Below are 23,182 nucleotides of genomic sequence, written 5' to 3'. Positions count from 1 at the left end.
ACCTTAGTAGCAAGGGCTTATGGGAGCTCAGTCTGGGCAGGAGGAGGAGGAGGTTATTAGCCAGAGATTTCAGAGGCAGAGGGGAGGAGCTAGGAAGAGAGGGGGGTGAAGTTTTCACAGGCTGAGGGCTGGAGATGCAGATCAGCTTGCCTGTGTGTAATGTGACAAACAGAACATGGCCGCTCTCATTGTATCACAGGAATAAATAATCATAAACTGTTGAAGCTATTTGCTGCTAGATTTGCTGTGTAAACGATCTAAACTTTAGATAAAATATATAGACAAGTTACTTGTTATAGTTAGTTTTTCATCTCGGATCTGCTTTAAAAGAACCCTAAACAGTATAGTCACATAATTTTCAGAGCTACACCTTGAAAACTTTTTAAAAAGTGACATAAACCAGAAGTGAAAGTTTTTATTAATATCCTCTGCTGTAATCTAGGTCAATACAAACTATCCCAATCATTGTGAAGTACAGTTATCCTGCACTAGGTCAGATATAAACATAATGACTGCCAAAGTCAGGAGCAGCTGTTTGTATATATATTACTTTAATTAATTATTTTTCAGGGTCACTGCCAGTAGTGTTAAAAAAAACCTGGATGCTGGATTATATACTGTATAAGGAAAAAACACAGAGTTGTTTTTAGGCATAGGCAAACATAGCAATGGCTTAACCTAGTAATGAAATCAGTATGCACAGCTCGTGGTCATGTAATGAAAGGGTTGGATCTGTGTTGTTCCTATGGGGCAAAACATTCTGAAAGTAGGTTATAACACATAGCTAGGTCAGTGATTCAAGACCTACAAGGCTCCCTAATTTAAATAGCAAAGTTGACCTGATTAGATACATGTTATTATTTTAGATCTGTTCTTTGCTGACTGTTTCAAGACGTTTGGATTGTCATGGCAGAGGGGATAAGATGGAGTCAGGCATAAACTGGAGTTAAGCCACATGGGAAATTACTGTACAGTAGATTTATAAGTCATTTAGTACCCCCAAAGTTATGGTCTGACAAAACTACACATTTCCATTGTATAGCTCTACAGTGCAGCGCATTATCTTGTATTTTGTTTACTTTTTGACATATCAACATTGTCCGCATGCTTTGTGTTGTTTAATGATGTGCTTTATCATAGCCAATACCAGCATTAGCACATAGAGACAAGACACAGAACATTTATATCACACTTTTCTTCTGGCGGACTCAAAGCACCAGAGCTGCAGCTACTAGGGCACGCTGTATAGACAGGAGCAGTGTTAGTGCCCATTCACACTTAAAAGCGCAAAACGGTAGCGCCTAGTGATTTGAATGCGATTAGTGTGGTGAAATCACTGTACACTTCCACGATTCAGAGCGATCGTGATCAGCACTTTATTAAGCACTGTACCGCGATCGATCCAGTATCATGGCAAAATGCTGCAGGTAACACGTTTTGCAATTGGCGCTAATCGCCCACGCCAATCGCGGCAGTGAGATCACTGCCATAGGGTTAGAATAGCATTTTGCGCTTTAAAGCAGGTATGTCAAACCGGTCCTACGAGGACCGAGATCCTCACACATTTTTGACACAGCTCAAATGAATTGAAGAGTCTGAATCAGGAAAGGTGTGGTCCATCAGGTAGAACACATTACTCTCTTTCTCAGTCCATCCTAAACACTGGCATGGATCTGGCCCTCCAGGCCTGGAGTTCGACACATGTGCTTTAAAGGGAACCTAAACTGAGAGGGATATAGAGGTTTCCTTTTAAACAAGACCAGTTGCTTGTCAGTCCAACTGATCTCTTTGGCTGTAGTAGTGGCTGAATCACACACCTGAAACAAGCATGCAGCTAATCCAGTCTGACTTCAGTCAGAGCACCTGATCTGCATGCTTGTTCAGGGGCTGTGACTGAAAGTATTAGAGACACAGGATCAGCAGGAGAGTCAGGTAACTGGTATTATTTTAAAAGGAAAACTCTATATCCTTCTCAGTTTATGTTCCCTTTATATCACCCGCTAATTGCCATAGTGAGAACGGGCCCTTAGGGAGTCTTGCCCAAGGTCTACTTACTAGTTAGGTGCTGGCTTACCGAACAGAAAGGGATGACATTTGAACCCAGGTCTCCTGTGGTAGAGGCAGAGCCATTAACCAGTAAACTATTCCGCCACACAGAGAACATGCTTGGCTTGTAGCCTTTAGGTGCTCTGAACTAGTGATCAGATCCCACTACTTACGGTGCCTGAACTGAACTAACATACACATCGGCACCCTAGAGAGAAGAGTGGGGAACTGTAACAAAAGACAAATGACCTTGGTTCTGCCATGAATAGGCTGGATTCTGAGTAACCACATAAGTACCACTTCAGGCGGGCATTATTATGATGTTAGGTTTGAATGTTTCATTTTCTGTCAGTATATGGTTTTATTCCAACACAATCTAACTTGTATGTTGTTGGTTTTTTTTTTAACAGTGTTTCATGAACTCCATCCTTCAGTGTTTAAGCAATTCTAAGGAGCTTAGGGACTATTGTCTGCACAAATCCTACCAGCGTGACCTCAACTCCAAAAACTGCAGTACGGCAATTATGGAAGGTTAGTGATAAGAGCTTTTGTGAATAAAGCACATAAGTACACGTTCACCTGAGGGTTTGGAACTGTTAAGTTGTTTACATAAAGAGCTTTATAGAATTGAGGCGGTGAGCTTTGTGGGGCATTTATGTTGACTGGAGTCACATGCATGGCGCATAGGCGGGTTTCAATAATAGGAAACCTGCTGTCTGGGTGTGTATGTCTTGGATATTATGCATGACTATAGCCAGTGGCATAGCTTCCTTAGAAGCTCTGGACTCTAACGGGAGTTTTACATTGGGCCCTCTCAAGCGCTCTATACATAACAATTAATATGGAGCACCAAAACCTGGCAAGGACAACGACAGTGTCAGAGAGGTGTAAGCTGAGGATCCTGTCACACAGGAACAAAGGTGCATGGAACCTAGGACTGAAAAAAACATTGTGACCTGTTGGCTCAAGTCAGTTATGGATTCAGAGCTACATCAACATCTGTTCTCGTGCCACTGTACCATACCATGCCCCCTACTTCAAATCCATTATGTAGTTAACCACGTCAGCCCGAAAGCAATTTTCACACACCAGCACTGCTCCCCATTTATTCACCAATAGCTTTATTACTACTTATCACATATAAATGATTTATATTTGTTTGGGTTTTTTTTCAGTAAAAATTAGGCTTTTAGGTTTTTTTTTGTTTTTGTTTTTTTTTGTAATTACCTTATTTTCTGTGCATTTTAAAGGGAAAATAAGTTAGAAAATAGAAAAAAACACACTGCAGTATTTGTCCATTTACAGCCATTATAGCTCTACAATAAACAGTGCTATAAGTTAAACCCACAAATTGTATTTGCATATCCATCCTGTTTATTACAAAATTTAGATTATGTTCCTATTACAATGTATGGTGACAATATTGTATTTGGAAATAAAGGTGTCTTTTTTCTGTTTTTTGGCTTTTCTCATTGTACGCTATCATTGATTACAAGACCTTATTTGCAGAAATAATAATATACCCTCATGGCATACAAATTTAAAAAGCCAAGTTCCTAAAACACATAGGAATACAAAATATGTATTTTCTTTTATATTCTGACATGTTGTTTTGATTTTACAAGTCTTTTATTTTGGTACAGAATATGCGAACATTTAACTGCTTTTGATTCAGTTTGTGACTAAAAAGAATACACAAGACATGGGCCTCAAACCTAAACCATTCTAAACTCTTTTCTACTACTTATCATGGTTACAATGTTACCACAAATGTCTCTTGTAGTTTTGCTAAAACTTTTTTAAGTTTGATCATAATTTTGAAAATGACTTTTTGTGTTGTACTTAGTTTGTCCCTACCTATTTTTTATGTGATGTTGGTCCAAGCTTTAAGACACACCAAAATGTACTCTATGACTTGTGATGTTTAAAATTATACCACATGTACCTCATTTAGTAACAAACTGGTGGTGAACTCTCCACAACTACACTGGACGTATATATACGTCCAATTTGCATTAAGTGGTTAAAGTTACCAGCAAATAGTCTAGGGATTTGTTAAGAGATTCCGTAATTACTGCCACAAAGATGTGTATGTCACATAATTCTCACCCCATGCAAAAGTTTTATATACAGTATGTTTTATAGTTTGTAGTGTCTGGATTTGTAGAGCAGCCGTGTTTAGCCTGAACCACGTAGGCATGTTCCTAAACGTGTCACTATAGGTACAAGATGATGACGAGCACTGTTTGTGCCTGTATGTACCATAATAAACATATGAGGCCTGAGCACAGTCTTACGTACATTACTACACTACTCATCAAGCAGCCTTGTTGCTGTGTCTCATGTGAGTCACAAACAGAAATGGCACCAGACTGTATCCACACAAAGACACACCTATTTGTGAAGAGATGAGTCTTAAAGCTGTAATTAGGACAGTACACGATATAACACACTGACACGCCTGCAAAGCATGCAAGAACTCAAAACAGAAACTTTCTAACAGCCATGTGCTAAGATAGGCAGAAAAGCTTCACAAGTAAATAGAAGCAGAACACCAGCAACATGCTTTATGCATAATGTAGCAAGGAGACTCCCTGACCCTGTGTTAAGAACAGACAATTGTACATTTATCAATAAAACCAAAACAAATGTGGTCTTTGAACGTATCCATGTCACTTAACCTCTTGAGGGCCACAGGCTTACACCCCCCTAGTGACCAGGCCATTTTTTACAATTCAGCACACTGCAGCGTTAACAGTTTATTGCACGGCCATACAACTTAGCAGCCGAATTAATCTTGCCTCCTTTTCTGCCCACCAGCAGAGCTTTCTTTTGGTGGAATCTGATTACTGCTGCAATTTGTATTTTTTTTAATTCATTTTTATGTTTTGGTTTTGTTTTTTTTAATAAAAATGTTTTTTTTGTTTTTTTTCTTTCTTTCTCCCCTTTTTCTCCCTTCCCCTGAGATTCAGTCAGCATGAGTGCCTCTCATAGGCATCAGTCTATGAGAGTGATCTGTTTCCCTGCCACTCTAGGGGACAGCCAAGTGACAGGGCTGCAACCATTGCCCGTTCGATGATGCATCTATCGGTCATGCTGCAAATTGTCGGGCCATCGTGGTCAATCGGGTGTGTGGCAGTAAAGGCGAGCAATACCCTGCCGCTGTCCTCCTAGTGTATAAATGTGCCCCCCACAAGAGCATTAATACGTTACCCACCGTGCGTTGCCCATCCGTCTTCTGTTTCCTCCTCTTCCTTTTTAGCTCCTAGTTGCCGGTATATGAGTTCAGCTACAATGGCCTCGGTTCACTAACCGGTTAGGAGGCCTTAACAGTTAGTGGGCGCAAACCACAGTGTTAGGTGGGTTGCGCCCACAGGACCACCCACAATGGCGGGAAAGTAATAGTGCGTGGTGTGACGATAACGTCGCAACCGCTGCCTTGTAAACATCACATTGATGCGCCGTTTCGGGGGCACCTGATGCACCGTTTTCGTTGCACCGGGTGCGACGTTATCGTCGCACCACGCATTATTACTGTCCCGCCGCGCTGTGCGCGATGTGGGTGGTCTTGTGCGCGATGTAGCTTTGCGGGACTATAAGTGCCCGCAAAGCTACTTATGGGGCACTAAGCGGCTGTTCACTCCGGCGCTATCACTTACCGCCGGTTAGTGAATCAAGCCCAATGTAGCCAAACTCAATACTGATCCAAGCGATGCTTCTCCTGCCCCTCCACTCTCTCAGCTGTGTCATAGCCAAGCGGGCAATCCAAACTGACTATCAGCTACAGGATAGGTCCCCATCACCCCATAGCTGCAAAATGATATTGCGGTCTACAGAGTAGTCGAGAATTTACAGGCCCATACATGAAATTTTTTTTCCACCAAGCCTTGTAAAGGATTTGTTGCCTTCCCCTGGATCAAACGGGCACACGTGAGGAGTGATGTACCAATTTCTTCATTTTCCTCTGCTTGCTCCTTGCTCTCACAGTGGTTGTATTTTAAAAGCAGGTTTTGGTGGTCTATATCATGCCATTGTTCTACATACAGTGCTGGAAAAAGTGTGAGTGTGTATGGTGTGTGTGTATGATGTGGATGTGTATAGTTGGGGAGTTAAAACTTTCACTGGGCCCATGTCTCAGGAGCACATTCATAGGCTACTGTATCCATAATACAATGACAGTTTAGGCCCCGTTCACACTTGCGGTTTTGCGAAAACCGCACCGGATGTCCGGACCGCACCGGAGCCGGATCGGACCTGAACCGTACGGTTCCTGTCCGGATCCGGTCCGGATCCGGTCCGGTTGCATACGGTTTCCGTGCGGTATGAACACGGTTGCGGTCCGGATCCGGATTCTTAAAGAGATAACAACCTGTATAAATACCTGGGGTTCTGGGAGGTCAGCAGAAGCTCTGGGGTCATTGTTGGAGACAGCTGGACGTGTGGAGACCATCCTTGGATACAGAGACAGCAGTTGGGACCATGGATCCAGTCATTTTTTACGCTTATTACCTGGGAATTCTCTCCTTCCTGTTGTTTACCTACTACTATGTGGGGAGAAGGCGTGCTCCTCGCAGGAGATGGTGGGTGCACCCTCTACTAGCCAGGAGGCAGAGGAAGGGAGAGTTCCAGGCCCTCTACCGGGACCTCAGACGACACCCACAGAAGTTCTACAGCTACACTCGGATGTCTATTCCCCTGTAAGTATATAGGCCTTTATACACCAACCCCCACCATTCCTAAACACCCCACCCTCACCCCCACAACACCTCATCCCTGTATACCTAGCTAAACACACCACCCTGACCCCCACACCCCTGTATACCTAGCTATACACTACACCCCCACCCTCCACAACACTCCCAAACCTCTGTAAACACACCTCCCCCATCCTCCACCCAACACCTTGTCCCACAACATACTTTACAGCTTCTTCCTTTCCATCTCCTGACAGGTTTGATACCCTTTTGGAGATGGTGAAGGGTGACCTTAGGAAGAAGGATACCACGTTCAGGAGAGCAGTCACACCACAAGAACAACTACTCATCACACTGAGGTATGTAAAAACAAATTTTTTTATTGCAAAAACAACCACTTTCCAACATGGAAACATTCTTCCAACATGGAAGACAAAAAATAACATATCTATGGTATAGCCCGGTCAGTTTTAAGGAACACCAACCACCAACTTTGTGCTGGAAGAGTTGCAGGGCATAGCTGCCCAAGTGTCTTTCGGGGACACCAGTCCCTAATATTAAAGTGCTTAAAAAACCTAACCACTGGCACAGGACCCTCTGAGCCATGGATGAAGGACACAGGTCAGTGAAAAGGCTAGGCCTCTCACCGACCAGTGTAGGTGTCCTTCATCCATGGCTCCAATGGTCTTGTGCAAGTGATTAGGAACAAGAACAAAGTGAGGAGCAAGAGGAACCGATGGCAGAGGTGCATGACTACAGGTGCAGTGCAACAGGCACAAGGTTGTGACCCAGGTAGTGTCTTTCGTGGACACCAGGCCCTAATAAATTGAAGTGCTTTAAAAACCTAACCACTGGCACATGACCCTCTGAGCCGTGGATGAAGGACACAGGGCAGTGAAAAGGCTAGGCCTCTCACCGACCAGTCAAGGTGTCCTTCATCCATGGCTCCAAGGGTCTTGTGCAAGTGGTTAGGAACAAGAACAAAGTGAGGAGCAAGAGGAACCGATGGCAGAGGTGCATGACTACAGGTGCAGTGCAACAGGCACAAGGTTGTGACCCAGGTAGTGTCTTTCGGGGACACCAGTCCCTAATATTAAAGTGCTTAAAAAACCTAACCACTGGCACAGGACCCTCTGAGCCATGGATGAAGGACACAGGTCAGTGAAAAGGCTAGGCCTCTCACCGACCAGTGTAGGTGTCCTTCATCCATGGCTCCAAGGGTCTTGTGCAAGTGATTAGGAACAAGAACAAAGTGAGGAGCAAGAGGAACCGATGGCAGAGGTGCATGACTACAGGTGCAGTGCAACAGGCACAAGGTTGTGACCCAGGTAGTGTCTTTCGTGGACACCAGGCCCTAATAAATTGAAGTGCTTTAAAAACCTAACCACTGGCACATGACCCTCTGAGCCGTGGATGAAGGACACAGGGCAGTGAAAAGGCTAGGCCTCTCACCGACCAGTCAAGGTGTCCTTCATCCATGGCTCCAAGGGTCTTGTGCAAGTGATTAGGAACAAGAACAAAGTGAGGAGCAAGAGGAACCGATGGCAGAGGTGCATGACTACAGGTGCAGTGCAACAGGCACAAGGTTGTGACCCAGGTAGTGTCTTTCGGGGACACCAGGCCCTAATAAATTGAAGTGCTTTAAAAACCTAACGACTGGCACAGGACCCTCTGAGCCATGGATGAAGGACACAGGGCAGTGAAAAGGCTAGGCCTCTCACCGACCAGTCAAGGTGTCCTTCATCCATGGCTCCAAGGGTCTTGTGCAAGTGATTAGGATCAACAAAGTAAGGAACAAGAGGAATCAAAGGCACAGGTGCAGGACTACAGGTGCAGTGCAACAGGCACAAGGTTGTGACCCAGGTAGTGTCTTTTGGGGACACCAGGCCCTAAAGTTCAAGTCCAGCAAAACCAAAAGTTAAAAAGCCCTGTGATGGTATCCTTCCTCCGAGGATCGGAGGTATTCAGAGGAGCATGTCCAGGAACAATTTGACTTTTTTTTTCAAATTGTATCGGCACCACTACTAGAAAAGGTGGGAGTTGCTGCCTGGAAATCTGGACTCTCTTGGGTGCTGGTCGTGGATGAGCTGGACCCTGACAGCGGTGGCCCATATTGACTGCCTCTGTAGCCGGTGTACATCTGTGATGATTGCCAGGTGGGCACCGCTGTTGGTTGTGGGGGTCTAAAAATTGGTGGTTGCAATAATGGCGTGTCCATGTGCTGTTTAATCACCTCCAGCAAATTGGAATGGCACGCCATCAGGTTTTGTGAAGGCACCTTTTCAAGATATGCTATTAGAGACATCACAGTGTGAAAACACGGGTGTGCCTGCAATTTCAGTAGTTCCTTGCTTTGTTGATGCATTTGCTGCATCATGTTCTGCAGCTGTCCCACCGACTGATGATGCTGCGCACGCAGTTGGTCGATTTCTCCTCTGTGCATCTCATGCATCATTTTAAGCTCGTCCCTGTAGTGCCCATGTACAGCGTCGAGCTCACATTGCAGTGAAGTGATGTGGGACTTGTACTGCTCCATGATATGGCCCCTGTCCTCATCTTGCAACTGCCGGGTTATGAGAGTTTGGTGGCTCTGAAGAATCCCGAGAAGTCCGGAGACAGCCCCGGACATCTCGGACTCTGTCTCTCTCCTTGTTGGGGGGAGGGTACCTCGACGCCTCACTGGTGTGGTGGTCCTCACTGGTGGTGTGGCAGCATCTTCCCGTCCTCTGGCCTGTGTCGGGGTTGCCCTGCGCGCTGGTTGTGCTGCAGTCTCTCGGTGCTCCTCACTTTGTTCTTGTTCCCCTGGAGCTTCCATAGCGGTCGATTGTGGAGGTTCAGCTTCTTCCACACTCGGTCCTGCAACCTCAACATCCAAGCTCTCTTCTGCCAAGTCATCATCAAAGGACGGAGTTGTGATGAAGGACTCCCTCCTCCTACTCCTCGCCTCGGGGAAATAGGTTACATCGGCGACGTCATCATCCACCAAGCTCTCCTCACTGCTGAACCGTGCCTCCTGGGTCGGTTCCTCTTGCTCCAAATTGTCTTCAGTCCTGTAGATAAAAAAAATATTTATTGGTGTGCCAAACAGCATGTGGCGTCAATTCACAGAGCTAGCAAACACTAGCAATCACTTTATCACCCGTTTCTACCCAACATTTGATAAAGCTTGTGAGAAAAGTTCGCTAGCCATGGGAATTGAGGCCATAGCAATACATGGCCGAAGTCATGGTAAATGAGCTCTCAGTTCCTGCCCACAGTAGTGGTACTTACAGTCTAGGTTCCAGGCTTGCATTGATGAAAGACAATTGCTTGGCAAATTGATAGTCTTTTTGTCGCCTTCCCCCGCCACTGCCACTTCGTTCGGCAAGTTTTTTCTTCCGTAGCCATTTCACATATGCATCCCGTATATTGCGCCACCTTGTCTTGTACCTTTCTCCTGTAACGACATGAAAAATTGATTTCGATTATTTCTCTTGTAGGTACATTGCAACTGGACAAACATATACATCGCTACATGTCACATTTCGTATTGGGAAGAGCACGGTGGCAGGCATCGTCGTGAGGACTTCGAGGATCCTTTGGACGCGACTGAGGGCCAGATACATGCCTGTGCCGGACACCACGAAATGGGAGGAGATCGCCCAGGGCTTCTGGACCGAGTGCAAGTTTCCTAATTGTGTTGGCGCACTGGATGGGAAACACATCCGGATTCAGAAACCCGTGGGGAGTGGCAGCCATTATTTCAACTATAAAAAATACTTCAGCATTGTTCTAATGGCAGTGGCAGATGCGGACTACAAGTTTGTGTACGTGGATGTGGGGTCGTACGGTAGTTCCAATGACTCTGGAATTTTCCAGCGTACGACCCTTTGCCGGCTGATGGAGGAAGGCAGACTGCGTCTCCCCCGTGACAGACCCTGGCCTGGGACAAGGGCACCGGCCTACCCCTATGTGTTTGTGGGGGACGAGGCCTTCGCCCTGTCCGACCATGTAATGCGTCCGTACCCAGACAGGGGACTTGATGCCAGCCAGCTACACTTCAATGCTCGGTTGAGCCGTGCAAGGAGAATGGTGGAGTGCACATTTGGGATCCTGGTGTCAAAGTGGAGGGTGTTCCACACGCCCATGCTGCTGAAACCGGGCAACGCAGTTGTCGTGGTGAAGGCAGCATGCATCCTCCACAACTTTGTGCGGCAGGAGGAAAGAGAGACTCCGGAACCCCCGAATGTGCTTCCACTAATGCCCCTGCGGAGGTATGCAACCAGGCCAAGGGTAGTGTCACTGCGGAACAGGGACCAACTGAGACTTTATTTTACCACACCACCTGGACGAGGGTGAATGTTTGGTTTTTAATATGTTTTGTTGAAATGTGTTTATTTTGGAGTTTCAAGTTTGAGTGATTTTAAATGTATTAATTTTTTACAATAAATTGATGTATAATAATTGGTCATTGTGTATGTTTTATGTGCACAGCTGGGGTACATCGCAGGTGGGTGGGATACATCACAGGTGGGTGGGATACATCACAGGTGGGGTAGAGGTGGGTGGGATACAACACAGGTGGGGTACAGGTGGGTGGGATACATCACAGGTGGGGTACAGGTGGGTGGGATACATCACAGGTGGGGTACAGGTGGGTGGGATACATCACAGGTGGGTGGGATACATCACAGGTGGGTGGGATACAACACAGGTGGGGTACAGGTGGGTGGGATACATCACAGGTGGGTGGGATACATCACAGGTGGGGTACAGGTGGGTGGGATACATCACAGGTGGGGTACAGGTGGGTGGGATACATCACAGGTGGGTGGGATACATCACAGGTGGGGTACAGGTGGGTGGGATACATCACAGGTGGGTGGGATACATCACAGGTGGGTGGGATACATCACAGGTGGGTGGGATACATCACAGGTGGGGTAGAGGTGGGTGGGATACAACACAGGTGGGGTACAGGTGGGTGGGATACATCACAGGTGGGGTACAGGTGGGTGGGATACATCACAGGTGGGTGGGATACATCACAGGTGGGTGGGATACAACACAGGTGGGGTACAGGTGGGTGGGATACATCACAGGTGGGTGGGATACATCACAGGTGGGGTACAGGTGGGTGGGATACATCACAGGTGGGGTACAGGTGGGTGGGATACATCACAGGTGGGTGGGATACAACACAGGTGGGGTACAGGTGGGTGGGATACATCACAGGTGGGTGGGATACATCACAGGTGGGGTACAGGTGGGTGGGATACATCACAGGTGGGTGGGATACAACACAGGTGGGGTACAGGTGGGTGGGATACATCACAGGTGGGTGGGATACATCACAGGTGGGGTACAGGTGGGTGGGATACATCACAGGTGGGGTACAGGTGGGTGGGATACATCACAGGTGGGGTACAGGTGGGTGGGCCACGGGTGGGTGGGCAACACGTGGGTGACACAAATCCATAGCAAAAGTTGAATACATCACAAGCTTAAACCACAAGCCCCCCCCCAAAAAAACTTCTAGTCAACATACCCTCTGTGCCTTGCTGTCTCTTGCTCAAGTTCTCAAAGTCCTCCACATACAGCTTGGCAATTTTTTTCCACAGGCCTCTGCATTTTTTGATGTTGCTGTGGTCCGCATCCCCCTTGTCCCACAGGGCTGGTACCTGCTGCACCTGTAGGATGAGGTCTTCTGATGTGTAGGGCCTCACCCCCTCGCTATCAGACTGATCCTGCTCCATATTGCTGCCAAAGAGCTCCAGCATGAAGTCACTGCTGCTCCACTCTGTGAACGCTGGTGCCATGTGGTCCCCATCCAAAATGGCCACCATACCATAGAGTCTGCATAGGAAGTGTGGTACAACATCCGGTTTTTATAGCCAGTGTGTTGTGCACTCTCCGGTTCTCATTGGTTTCCATTGGCCGGATGCAACATTCCGGCTCCGGTCCGGATACGTCAGCCGGACCAGCCGGACCAAAAAATAGCGCATGTTGGAACGGACGCCGGAGTCCGGATCCGGTCCGGCTCCGGTCCGGACGAAACGGACGCATGTGAACGGTCGCATAGACTTTCATTGCTATGCCGTGCGTCCGTTTCGTCCGGTCCGCATGCGGTCCGGCTCCGGCACGGCTCCGGCACGGCGAATCCGGATAGCAACCGCTAATGTGAACCGGGCCTAAGTGTTCAATAATCCCATCGGTGCTTCCTTTTTTTTCTTCAACCACAGGTTTATTAAAACATTTTTTGTCAATACAGTACAAAAGTAGAAAAGCATCAGCGTACAAAAGTATGCAAAGGCATAATAATAACAATGATACAGGACATTAAACAGTAGAGGAGCAAAAAGGAATCAGCATATTATCTTATATTATTGTTTAGAAACCTAATGTTCCCAAACTTTTAGGTATTTACCGGGACATTTCCTATGTTGATGAATTAACTTTTTATAAGGCAGAGAGCAGTTTAATTTGGCCTTCCAGTCCTCTATGGAAAGGCAAGTAGGAGATAACCACCTTAAGGCAATACATTGTCGGGCAAAAAATAAAGTTTCTATAAGGAGAACTCTATCAAATTTAGGAGTATCTTCATCAAGAAAAGGTTTAATGTCAAGGGGATGGGAGATCCCATAACATCCTACAAGAAGGTGACTACTTGTCTCCAGAAGTCCTTTAGAGGGGGACATAACCATAGTAGATGGCGGAATGTGGGGTTAGTGGCTTCACATTTAGGACATGAGTTTGGGGTTAAAGGAGAGTATTTGATTACACAAGTAGGAGTGAAATATGATTGGTGGATGATATATAGTTGGGTAAAACGCTCCCTAATACAGGGAGACACTTGGCGGGTTGATGCCCATCGGTGCTTCTCTACCTCAACGCTGTGCAGTGCAGAAGATAAAAGTCATGCCTGCAAGCTATTCTAGGATCATAAAAACTCTGCTTCAGGTGGCCACTAAAGATACATTTTGCCAAATCATCGTTTACGAACGAAGATCAGAAAAGATCATTTGGGGCCACTAATGGACAAAAATCCCCTAACAAATCCGAAAATCGGATCAATTTCATTGATCGGAACGGTTAGGAGATTTTTGTTGATTAGTGGTCCCAATACTTTCTAATCATTCATATGAATAATCGTTTGTGAACGATTGTTCGCCAAATGATATAATTAGTGGCCACCTTATTAGTCTAACTACAAGGAATTTGCGGAGAATCATGTAAAATCAACATTAGAATAAACGGAATGATTTTCCTGCGTTAATAAACCGCCGTGCTTCCTGAACAGCAAAGCCTTCTACCTGGAACCGCAATCACCTGTGAAATCATTTCTCACTCTTTTCCTAGAGTTTGCCCGTCTGCTTCAGGCAATCTGGACAAGTTCAGCCAATGAAGTCGTGAGTCCCTTGGAATTCAAAACTCAGATCCAGAGATACGCTCCTCGTTTCATGGGATACAAGTAAGGGGTTAATTTATTATAATGAGTATTCTAAGTATAGGTAAATTGCCCTGTAAATGTTACATCACTGGTTTTGATGGCATAATGCCTCCCGAGCTGTCATCCTTTGTTATGTAAGTTCCCAGTGAGATGTTAATAGTCCTGCCTATTACTGGGTGTATTTAATATCCTATTACACAATACTATAATTAGAATTCAGGATAATACTCATGGATGGCTTGTGCAAAGGCTGGGATTTTATTGCTTTCACTCCACAATGCTGAGCTTCTTGCTATTGTTACCGGGTGGCTCTTAAGTAAGATTCTGATTTCTGAAGATTACTCATTTATGACAGTACAATATACAAAGATTTTCTGCTCTGGTCTCTTGTATGAAATGAAAGTACAAGTAATTGCAACTGAGGGCTAAGGGTGTATTTATATAGTGCTGACATCTTCCATAGCACTTTACAGCGTATATAGTCATGTGTCTGTGCCTCTGAAGAACTCAGAATCTAATCCCTACCATAGTTATTGTCCAATGGTGTCCCTGTCATAGTCTGAGGGCCCGTTGGCACTAGGGGCGTTTTCCACCTTTTTTCCAGCACAGACGATTTTTAAAATCGCCCACAAAACGCTTGTGCAATGATTCCCTATGAGAGAGTTCACAGCTGAGCGGTTTGTTTCCGTACCTGTACCATTTTTGAGGCGTTTTTGCTATAATGGAAGGTATTGGAAAAACGCAAAACGCTCACAAAATCACTTTGCGCTTCGATTGCATTCGCGTTTTTAATAAATACACTGTATTTATTCTTTTCCGGGTCAAAGAGTTTATTTTCTGATTTGCGTGAGGGAGTGAATTTCAAAACCGCTCTGAAAAAGCACTTAGAAAAGCGCTTTTTACCAAACGCAGTGCGCAGTGGAGCGCCGGGATGTGTGAATGGGGCCTAAAGGGCAGTTTTGAGAGGGAGCCAATTAAAGTGTACCAGAGGCGGTGCAGAGTGGGAAATTGCTGACATGCAGCTTGTCAGCAGTCTCAAGGGGAAGCGCCGTCCCTTGCAAGAGAGGCACTCCAGAAAAATGCTCGCTGGAGACGTTCCTAACGCTCCTTCCCCAGCTCTCATTGGGCAGCTCTGCCTCTCCCCACCACTCCCACGCCTCCCTGCTCTGTGTTGAGACACAGAGCAGGGAGGTGCAGCGTCGTGACTCCAGGGGTCACTAAAAGCAAAAGTAGAGGATTTCTGGCCACAAGAGCAGTGGTAATTTAGGCTACCTGATTCGGGCTAGCCCCTCCCCCCCCTCTCCCCCCCCCCCCCCCCCCCCCACACACACACACCAATTTGCAAGTTTTTTTGGGGGGGGGGGGTTACAAAAATTCCCATCTCGGATTCTCTTTAACTTCAATTTTTGGGAGGAAACCACAGTGCCCAGAGAAAACCCATACAAACTTCGGGGACCTGGGACCCTAGTGCTGTAAGGCTAAAGTGCTATTTAGTATGCCTCTATACCACCTGGATGTTAATAAGCGATGTAGCTGAATTAGACAGAGAGAATCTCCACCCATCCCTGATCATATTGGATCATTCCACCCTATCCTCAGGGATAGGGAAGGCCTATCCCCAGGGATAGGGAAGGGTCCAAAATAAACAGTGACAGGTTGTGATGGGTGGTGATTCTGTTCACACACTCACACTTCTATAGTGTACAGTGACAGTGTCATCTTACTTTGCCTGCCAGAACTGCAAAATCTGCCGCTTCTTTTTCATGGGCGCGGTCATCTTGCTTTTGGGAATTACAGAAATCAATTTGACTGCAGAGTTGATGTTCGCAAGTGACATGAAATCTATTGGAAACCTGTGGAACTGCCTCTGCCTGCCAAGCCCACTAGTTGATGTATAATTGGGTATATCCCCCTTCAATAGGAAAGGCAAAAACAATCAGTCCACTCAACTGGTGATCCACCACACCCAACTTGACTACACTTTTCTTTAGGGAGAGGCCTATGAATAAATTATTTTGCAGTACAAAACTTTGTTCAATTTTATTGACACATGCAAAAAGGTACAACAATAGGCCATAAAAACACTTTGGAAAATCTGTGACATCAATCTACATATGCACTGTTAAAGTGCATCCACACAGAAAATTTTAATAAGACTGACAATAACAATAATCTGGCTTGACGTAGTACAAAAATGAGTAGTTGAGGCAACAACACATGTTCGTTTCGGGCCGGAGAGTGCCCTTCATCAGGCCATTCAATATACATACACAATTCTGATGGGTCCAGTTGGCAATTGAAACCAGAATAACACGGATAGACTATGGGGCATCTGCAACAACCAGATGCATACCACACAGCTCCACTGGCCGGAAAAAGGAACCACTATGCTGCTATCTATGAAGCGTGCATGCTTCATAGATAGCATGATCGCCACTACTAGTTCTGAATCCATTTTTATAAATTGCCGATCATTCTGATTGCCACTTTACACATAACCAAATAGCTACAGGTAATCACTTAATGGTAATTAAAGTAGATGACCAAAATCCTGATCCCCGCCATATAAAAACAGATGGTCGTCTTATAAATATAATTTAAATGGGCAAACAAAGTATTGGCAGTCTGTTAGCAGTTCCCCGCTTTTTTATTAAAAGGAACATTAAGGCCCGTATTCATGCTAGATTGATGTTACCCAACGGGGATCGGAATCTGATCCCTCGGCCGGTATCACTGGGCTGAGATTGTAAAGATGCGTAGTTGGCCTACAGGCTGACAATGTGTTCTGTTGATATACGGGGAAGTGAAAAGCCAACGGAGCAGCGTAGATGTGATGTCACATGGTGGGTGGGGCAAGTGATGAGAACAGAGCTATTGGGCGTTGCTCAACCGAGTGGCGGATAGCTGGACAGGTGGTAGTCGGGGGTCTGCTGTACACATGCTAGATTATGAGCAGAGGCGGTAGTTATAGGCTGCCTCAGCCCACTTTAATCTAGCTTGTGTAGCAGCCTTTACATAGATTCAGAATTAAAAGACATGTTTCTCCTGTACATATAAAAAGTATTTGTGCAACCAAAATTTTGTTTGCTATGCGTTAATAGCATGCATTGGCTGAATTGCAAGCGGCATGTTATTTGCATTAAGCTTGCACACACACTGGAATTTTAGCATCTCTTTGACAATCTCTATTGATCAGCAATTCGGGTTACAGATTTCTGCATCACACAGCTGAATCCCTATAGCCTTGCATGGCACAACTTAGTGATTCGAGCTGTGGCTACTCAGCAGAACGGCAGCCACTGCCGAAACGGAAACAGCTGTGGCTCCCAGTGGAAATCAGCCCTTTAGTCCCTGCAAGTTACTTTGTCCCCTTACTCCATGCAGTGATGACATGATGAACTTTCATTATCATTGATAGGTTTGTTTTAGCTATAACATTCTCTAAGCAACAATAAAGATGAGCTGATGTCAGTCTCCATGAGTCTGCACAGGTACTGCAGTTGACTACTATTGGAAGGAACAGATTAGTCAACCTGGATAGAAACCTCTTTGTTCCCTTCACTCTCTTCCCTATCCAGTCATAGAAACTTGTGTCTTCTGCCAAGCCAAGCACACACTCTTATGAAGTGCAGTGCCTGAGGACATCTGGAAGTTGTTCTCCTGCCTGACCACCCCCTGTTTCTACTCTCTCCACAAATCCCAAAGCAACTATCTATAGAGAATTGTGCAACACCCATAGAACCATAAAGTTTAATCAGCACCTTAGGTCCATTATAGGTTCCTTTTAATTTCTCACCCTTTAATTTGTAAACTGGTTTCTCTGGGTTAGAGAACATTAGACAAAGAGCCTAATATTATTACTCTGTACATGAGGTATCTTCTTGGTTCGGAAACAGACTATTATTTTCATTTATAGCAAACTGCAGAATTACTATATTGTATCTCTGTGAGACTGAGCTTCTACAACTGGCTTCAATTCACAAACCCTTATCGCATTCGGTAAGCAGAAAACTGAACACAGTCAGCTTGATTCAATAACCGGCGCTAAGCCGGCTAGTGAGCCTAAACACATAGTGGGCGCAAACCACGGAGTTAAGTGGTTTGCTCCCATATATCGCGCACAGCCCAGGGCAGTGTGCGTGCAGCCGGCAAGAGTGCGCGGTACGAAGATAACGTCGCACCCGCTGCCCTGTAAGCGTTGCACCCGGTGCGATGAAAGCGGCGCATCGGGTGCCCCTGAAGCGGTGCAGTGATGCACCGTTTCGGGGGCACCCGATGCGCCGCTTTCATCGCACCGGGTGCAACGCTTACAGGGCAGCGGGTGCGACGTTATCGTCATACCGCGCACTATTACGGGCTGCGCACGCACTGCCCTGGGCTGTGCGTGATGTAGCTTTGCGGGCCTATTTGTGCCCGCAAAGCTACTTATGGGACACTAAGTGGCTGTTCACTCCGGCGCTATCAATTAGTGCCGGTTAGTGAATCAAGCCCATTGTGAAATGTCTAAGCCTTTTACCGCATGAAAAATAAAATGGCTGACTAGTGAGGTAAATTTTTGACTTGTCCTTAAAATATCAAATGAAAAACCACATGAGGTAAATAAAATTGCATTTCATGTAACTAGCATTAGTCAATTGAAGCCTATGACTCCAGAATTACCTAATGCTAGGTACACACGATACGATTTTCTGACAGATTTACTATCAGATTGACTATTTTCAACAGGTCCGATCTGATTTCCGACCGATTTTCCAATAGATTTTTCATTCACTTCTATGGAAAATCGATCGGGAATTTGATCGGAAATCAGATTGGGCCTGTTGGAAATCGTCGATCTGACAATAAATCTGTCAGAAAATTGTATGGTGTGTTCCTAGCAGTGAGGTGTTGTGTTGTAATGTAGGACCACATGCATTGGTCTTGCCTCTGAGCACCTTCTAATCTTTACAGGTCATCATTGGCAAACATTCATTTGTAGGTAGAGTTTATTGACCTTGATAAGCTAAGCCTTTTCTAGTGAGTTTTTACTTCTTTTGTTTTTCTCACCTTATCAATGTTATTCTTTCTTAGCACTAAGCTAATTGGGAAAAGTAAAATCAAACTTTCTATAATCTGTCACTTGTTTGAAAGTCTTTTTTTTTTGTTTTCTGTATGTTAATGAGGTATTGTGTGCATGTGCAGTACACTGAAGTAAAAAGATAAGAACTATAAACTTGAGAGGAAGGTTTAGTGCATAAAATCTATTTGTTAACAAATACCTTGGAATATTATGGTTATATAAACAGCATGCAAAAAAACATCTAAAAAAACTCAGAAATAAAATTGGTTTGTTGGGTTAGTGCTGTATATTTTAGTGATTATTATCGAATCGGATGAAAATCGGTGCCACCACAAACATGCCCGATGGACAATTCGACTGATTTTGAGCTAAAATTTGTTGAATGTGTCAATCAGACATGCTGGGAAATCTTGGGCCAGCGTGGTCGATCGGGTGCATGGTGGTAATGGTGTGTGACAAACGCAAACTCCCAGCCGCTGTCCCCCCTAACTCCCCCCCCCCCCCATGTGACGTGCATTAAAAAAAACTTTACCTGTCCGCTGTCGCCTGCCGCGGTGCCCATACATCTTTCGTTTCCGCATTGCCACCCCATGTGGCTATCAGCATAAACCACGTGGGGCACATGTGTGAAGTTACAGTGGGCGACAGCAGACAGGTAAAGTATTTTAATGCATGGCGGAGGGGCATTTACATTAGGGGGACAACAACAGAGGGGGCTGATGCCTCCTGAAATCGTTCAGGAATCGGCTTGCAATGTATTTCTCTTTGTTGAATCTGCCCATCATCGCTATATGTATGGGCACCTTTATAGTATTCAAAGCCTATTGGCTGCCAATCATTTGCCAATCAGAATTGGATGTGTGGATGCACCTTTGGATCAGAGCCATACAGTTGATCTTTCATGTCCATCAATTACGTGGCATTCTTTTTTAAGAACACATAAATCTTGTGATTGCATAAACAGTAATGAGTCCAAGCACGGTACATTTAAAAAAAGTTTGATTTTCCCGTTTATTCGATCAAAACAATCAATTCGATTGAAAGTCAAAAATAATATTTTTTTCGATCAAGAAAAATTAACGATTTTTTTTTTTTCAATAAAAATCCAATGAGACATGTTGGAAAAATCTTTATATTTGATCTAACGAAATAATAGAACAAAATTATCTAATTTAAAAAAATGAAAGATTGTACCATGTATGGGCACCATAACTTAGAAGGTAGCACAATTATAACACATTTTTGGTTTAATCTACAGCCAGCAGGATGCACAAGAGTTCTTGAGGTTTCTCCTGGATGGACTGCATAATGAAGTCAACAGGGTGACAGTCCGACCAAAGCCCTCCACTCAGGACTTGGACTACTTGCCGTAAGTTGCTAGACAAGAATAAGCTGTTGTTTATGAGTCCTGCCCATTGTGGTGAGAGAAGTACACAGGGTCATCTTAACCTGCTTTCACAAAAATACCAATAATGCTATGTTGATGTTCTTACTTCAAATTAAAGCTTATGTAGACTTAGTAACTTAGGCTCACATCACTAACTAGTTGCTAATACTTTAGTGTTACATAGTTATTAGCTTTTGAATGGGGAAATATTAATAGCTACTGCTTAGCATTCTAGTACCTGCTGCAGACACAATGGCTATGACCTGTGTGATCTAGAAATTTGGGGTGGGGTTTGTTTTGTATGCTGATAGGTGACAAACGTTTGCAACCTACACCTGGATTATAGTGAAAATTGCTAAAAGGTAGTTGAATCAGTAGGCATGCAACAGCAGCAATATACTGTAAATGTCAGCGCAACAAATGTGTGTGTGCGTGTATACTGTTATATATCGTATGACCACACCTTGTGGCAAATGCTGACACTACTGGTTGCAAATAAATGCAGCTAACTAGGCATTCATCTAAATTACTCTGCAACCGGAAGTAACGTAGTTTATTGACCAGCAAGCCAAAGGCTGCCCTGCATGGCAAACACACTGTTCAGCTGTCTGTGGGAAAGAGGTCTAAGCAAAAACCATGTATCCAACCTGATCATTGCATCCATCTAATGTCTGTATGGGACTTAAATCTCAGTTTTTATTTAAAATATGCAAGTGGCACCAAACTGTACATATAAAAGTTCTCATTTTTTTCAGTGACTCAGAAAAAGGAAAGCAAATGTGGAATCGGTATTTAGAAAGAGAAGATAGCAGGATTGTCGGTAAGAGATTGGAATGTATTTTTCGTGACATATATTACACCTCAGCAGCTATAAAGGAGGCCTGTGTGAATGTGGAAGCTGGCAGTTGTACCACATCCCTTCAAGTATCTGCCAGTCACACATCTTGAGTATTACGAGGATTCCAGTAGGGCAGGCCATGGTGCTTTTCTGTTTACAGCAAGGTGTACACCCACCAGGGGTCGCAGCACCACCTCAGGGGTCAGGAGTACGCTTGAGGATGTTTTCCAGTTCATTTTGTCCACCTCCCATGCTTCCTTCCTAATGCCACAAGCATTATTCAAGCATTAGCAATGCAAAGGAATTATTTGAAAGTTAATTTGTTGGCAATGTACAGTATAAGCGTTGCACCTACAAATATAATTCGTATCAAGTTAAAAAAAACAGCATGTCGGTATAAATAAAGTTGAGTATATTTAACAATTCGCTTGCATACTGAAAAGATAGAGGATGAAAAGAAAAAAGGGATGTAAAATAACCCAATAATTTAAAGAACATAAAAAAATGATAGAACTAGGAGTAATAGAAGTAACAGAAATAAAAGGGAATAATTTAGAATTTAATTATTCAAGTTCGAATGCAATGTTTAAAGTGAGACTCCAGCCAAAATGTTATTTTCTACTGCTGCTTTATGTGGTCACAGCTTAGTGAAGCAGACCCCTTTATGGAATGCTTCTCCACTGGATCAATAAAAAAATCCATAGATGAACAATCTTTATCTACTACAAACAGTGCTCAACACTGCGCCTGTGTACCGCTAGGTCTTAGAATAGAAGATGGGAGCAGAGAACCAATTTCATCAACTTTTGACTTGAATTTTGCAGTGTGATAGTTAAATCATTTCTTAAAGCGGACCTGAACTCAGAACCTCCGCACTGCTCTAAAATATAAGCAATAGTTTAATATTCTTTACAGACATTCCCTTGTAACAGCTTATAGAGCTCTTTTAGAGATGCTGCAGTGTGGTTACTTCCTGGTTTGCTGGGAGCACAGAAAGGGTTAACCTCCCATGTTTACATATTAGCTCAGAATTCAGCAGAAAGCTGGGAGCTCAAATTACACTTGCTAATTACTTGCTGAGAAGGGAGAATTAGACAGGCTGTTCTCTATAAATACACACAAGGTGTATGTTTCCATCTCTCCTGTACAAGAGTTCAGGTCCGCTTTAACAGATGGCTTTTTGAGTGTTGTAGAATCAATTGCTTGCATAATCAGGCCACAATGGACTGTGTATGGTTCCCTTTAGTATCGGCACACTTTCACTCAGTTCTTTTCCAACCATACATCAAAGCTACTAACTGTTATCTTCAGGCTACTGCTGGTCTTTAGCTAGTTCAGTCTGGGACATACTTTACCTCCTTGCAAGTTCAGAATAATAGACAAGGCTTGATGTTATGGACGATATTCTGTCAATGCATATTTTTAGGGAGGCCTAAATAGAAAGAAAGAGGTGGCTCACCACCAGCTGCAAACGGTTTCTTGTATTGTGGAACAGACACTACATGTTACGAGCCTATTGGCCCTTCATCAGGTGTATAACAGCGACATGACTCACATCCAACCCAAATATAGATGGCAGGTATTTTTGGGAAGGATCTGCATTAAGCCTGTATATGCCCAGTTCAGCTTGATTGACAGCTTTGTGTACACCGTGTACATTATGCAGTGACGTAGTGACCTCACTGACCTGTGAAATAAGGACAGCTATGAAGGCACTATACTGAAGCAA

At 44.5% G+C, this 23,182-nt stretch overlaps 1 protein-coding gene across 5 annotated transcripts in view; it reads left to right on the top strand.

Moving 5' to 3' along the window:
- The window catches only part of USP2 (ubiquitin specific peptidase 2), a 292,102-nt gene that overhangs the window by 252,044 nt on the left and 16,876 nt on the right, over positions 1–23,182 (top strand). For all 5 annotated transcript variants that reach the window (XM_068240975.1, XM_068240978.1, XM_068240977.1 and 2 more), the window contains 4 exons: positions 2,457–2,577; positions 14,079–14,190; positions 20,487–20,597; positions 21,371–21,435. In XM_068240975.1, the coding sequence (XP_068097076.1) occupies positions 2,457–2,577; positions 14,079–14,190; positions 20,487–20,597; positions 21,371–21,435 (409 nt within the window). The remainder of the gene's footprint in view (positions 1–2,456; positions 2,578–14,078; positions 14,191–20,486; positions 20,598–21,370; positions 21,436–23,182) is intronic.

Source organism: Hyperolius riggenbachi, chromosome 6 (assembly GCF_040937935.1).
Source record: "Hyperolius riggenbachi isolate aHypRig1 chromosome 6, aHypRig1.pri, whole genome shotgun sequence".
Classification (NCBI taxonomy): domain Eukaryota; kingdom Metazoa; phylum Chordata; class Amphibia; order Anura; family Hyperoliidae; genus Hyperolius; species Hyperolius riggenbachi.
Note: the sequence above shows the minus strand (reverse complement) of the source record. Positions and strands in the feature narration are given on the sequence as shown.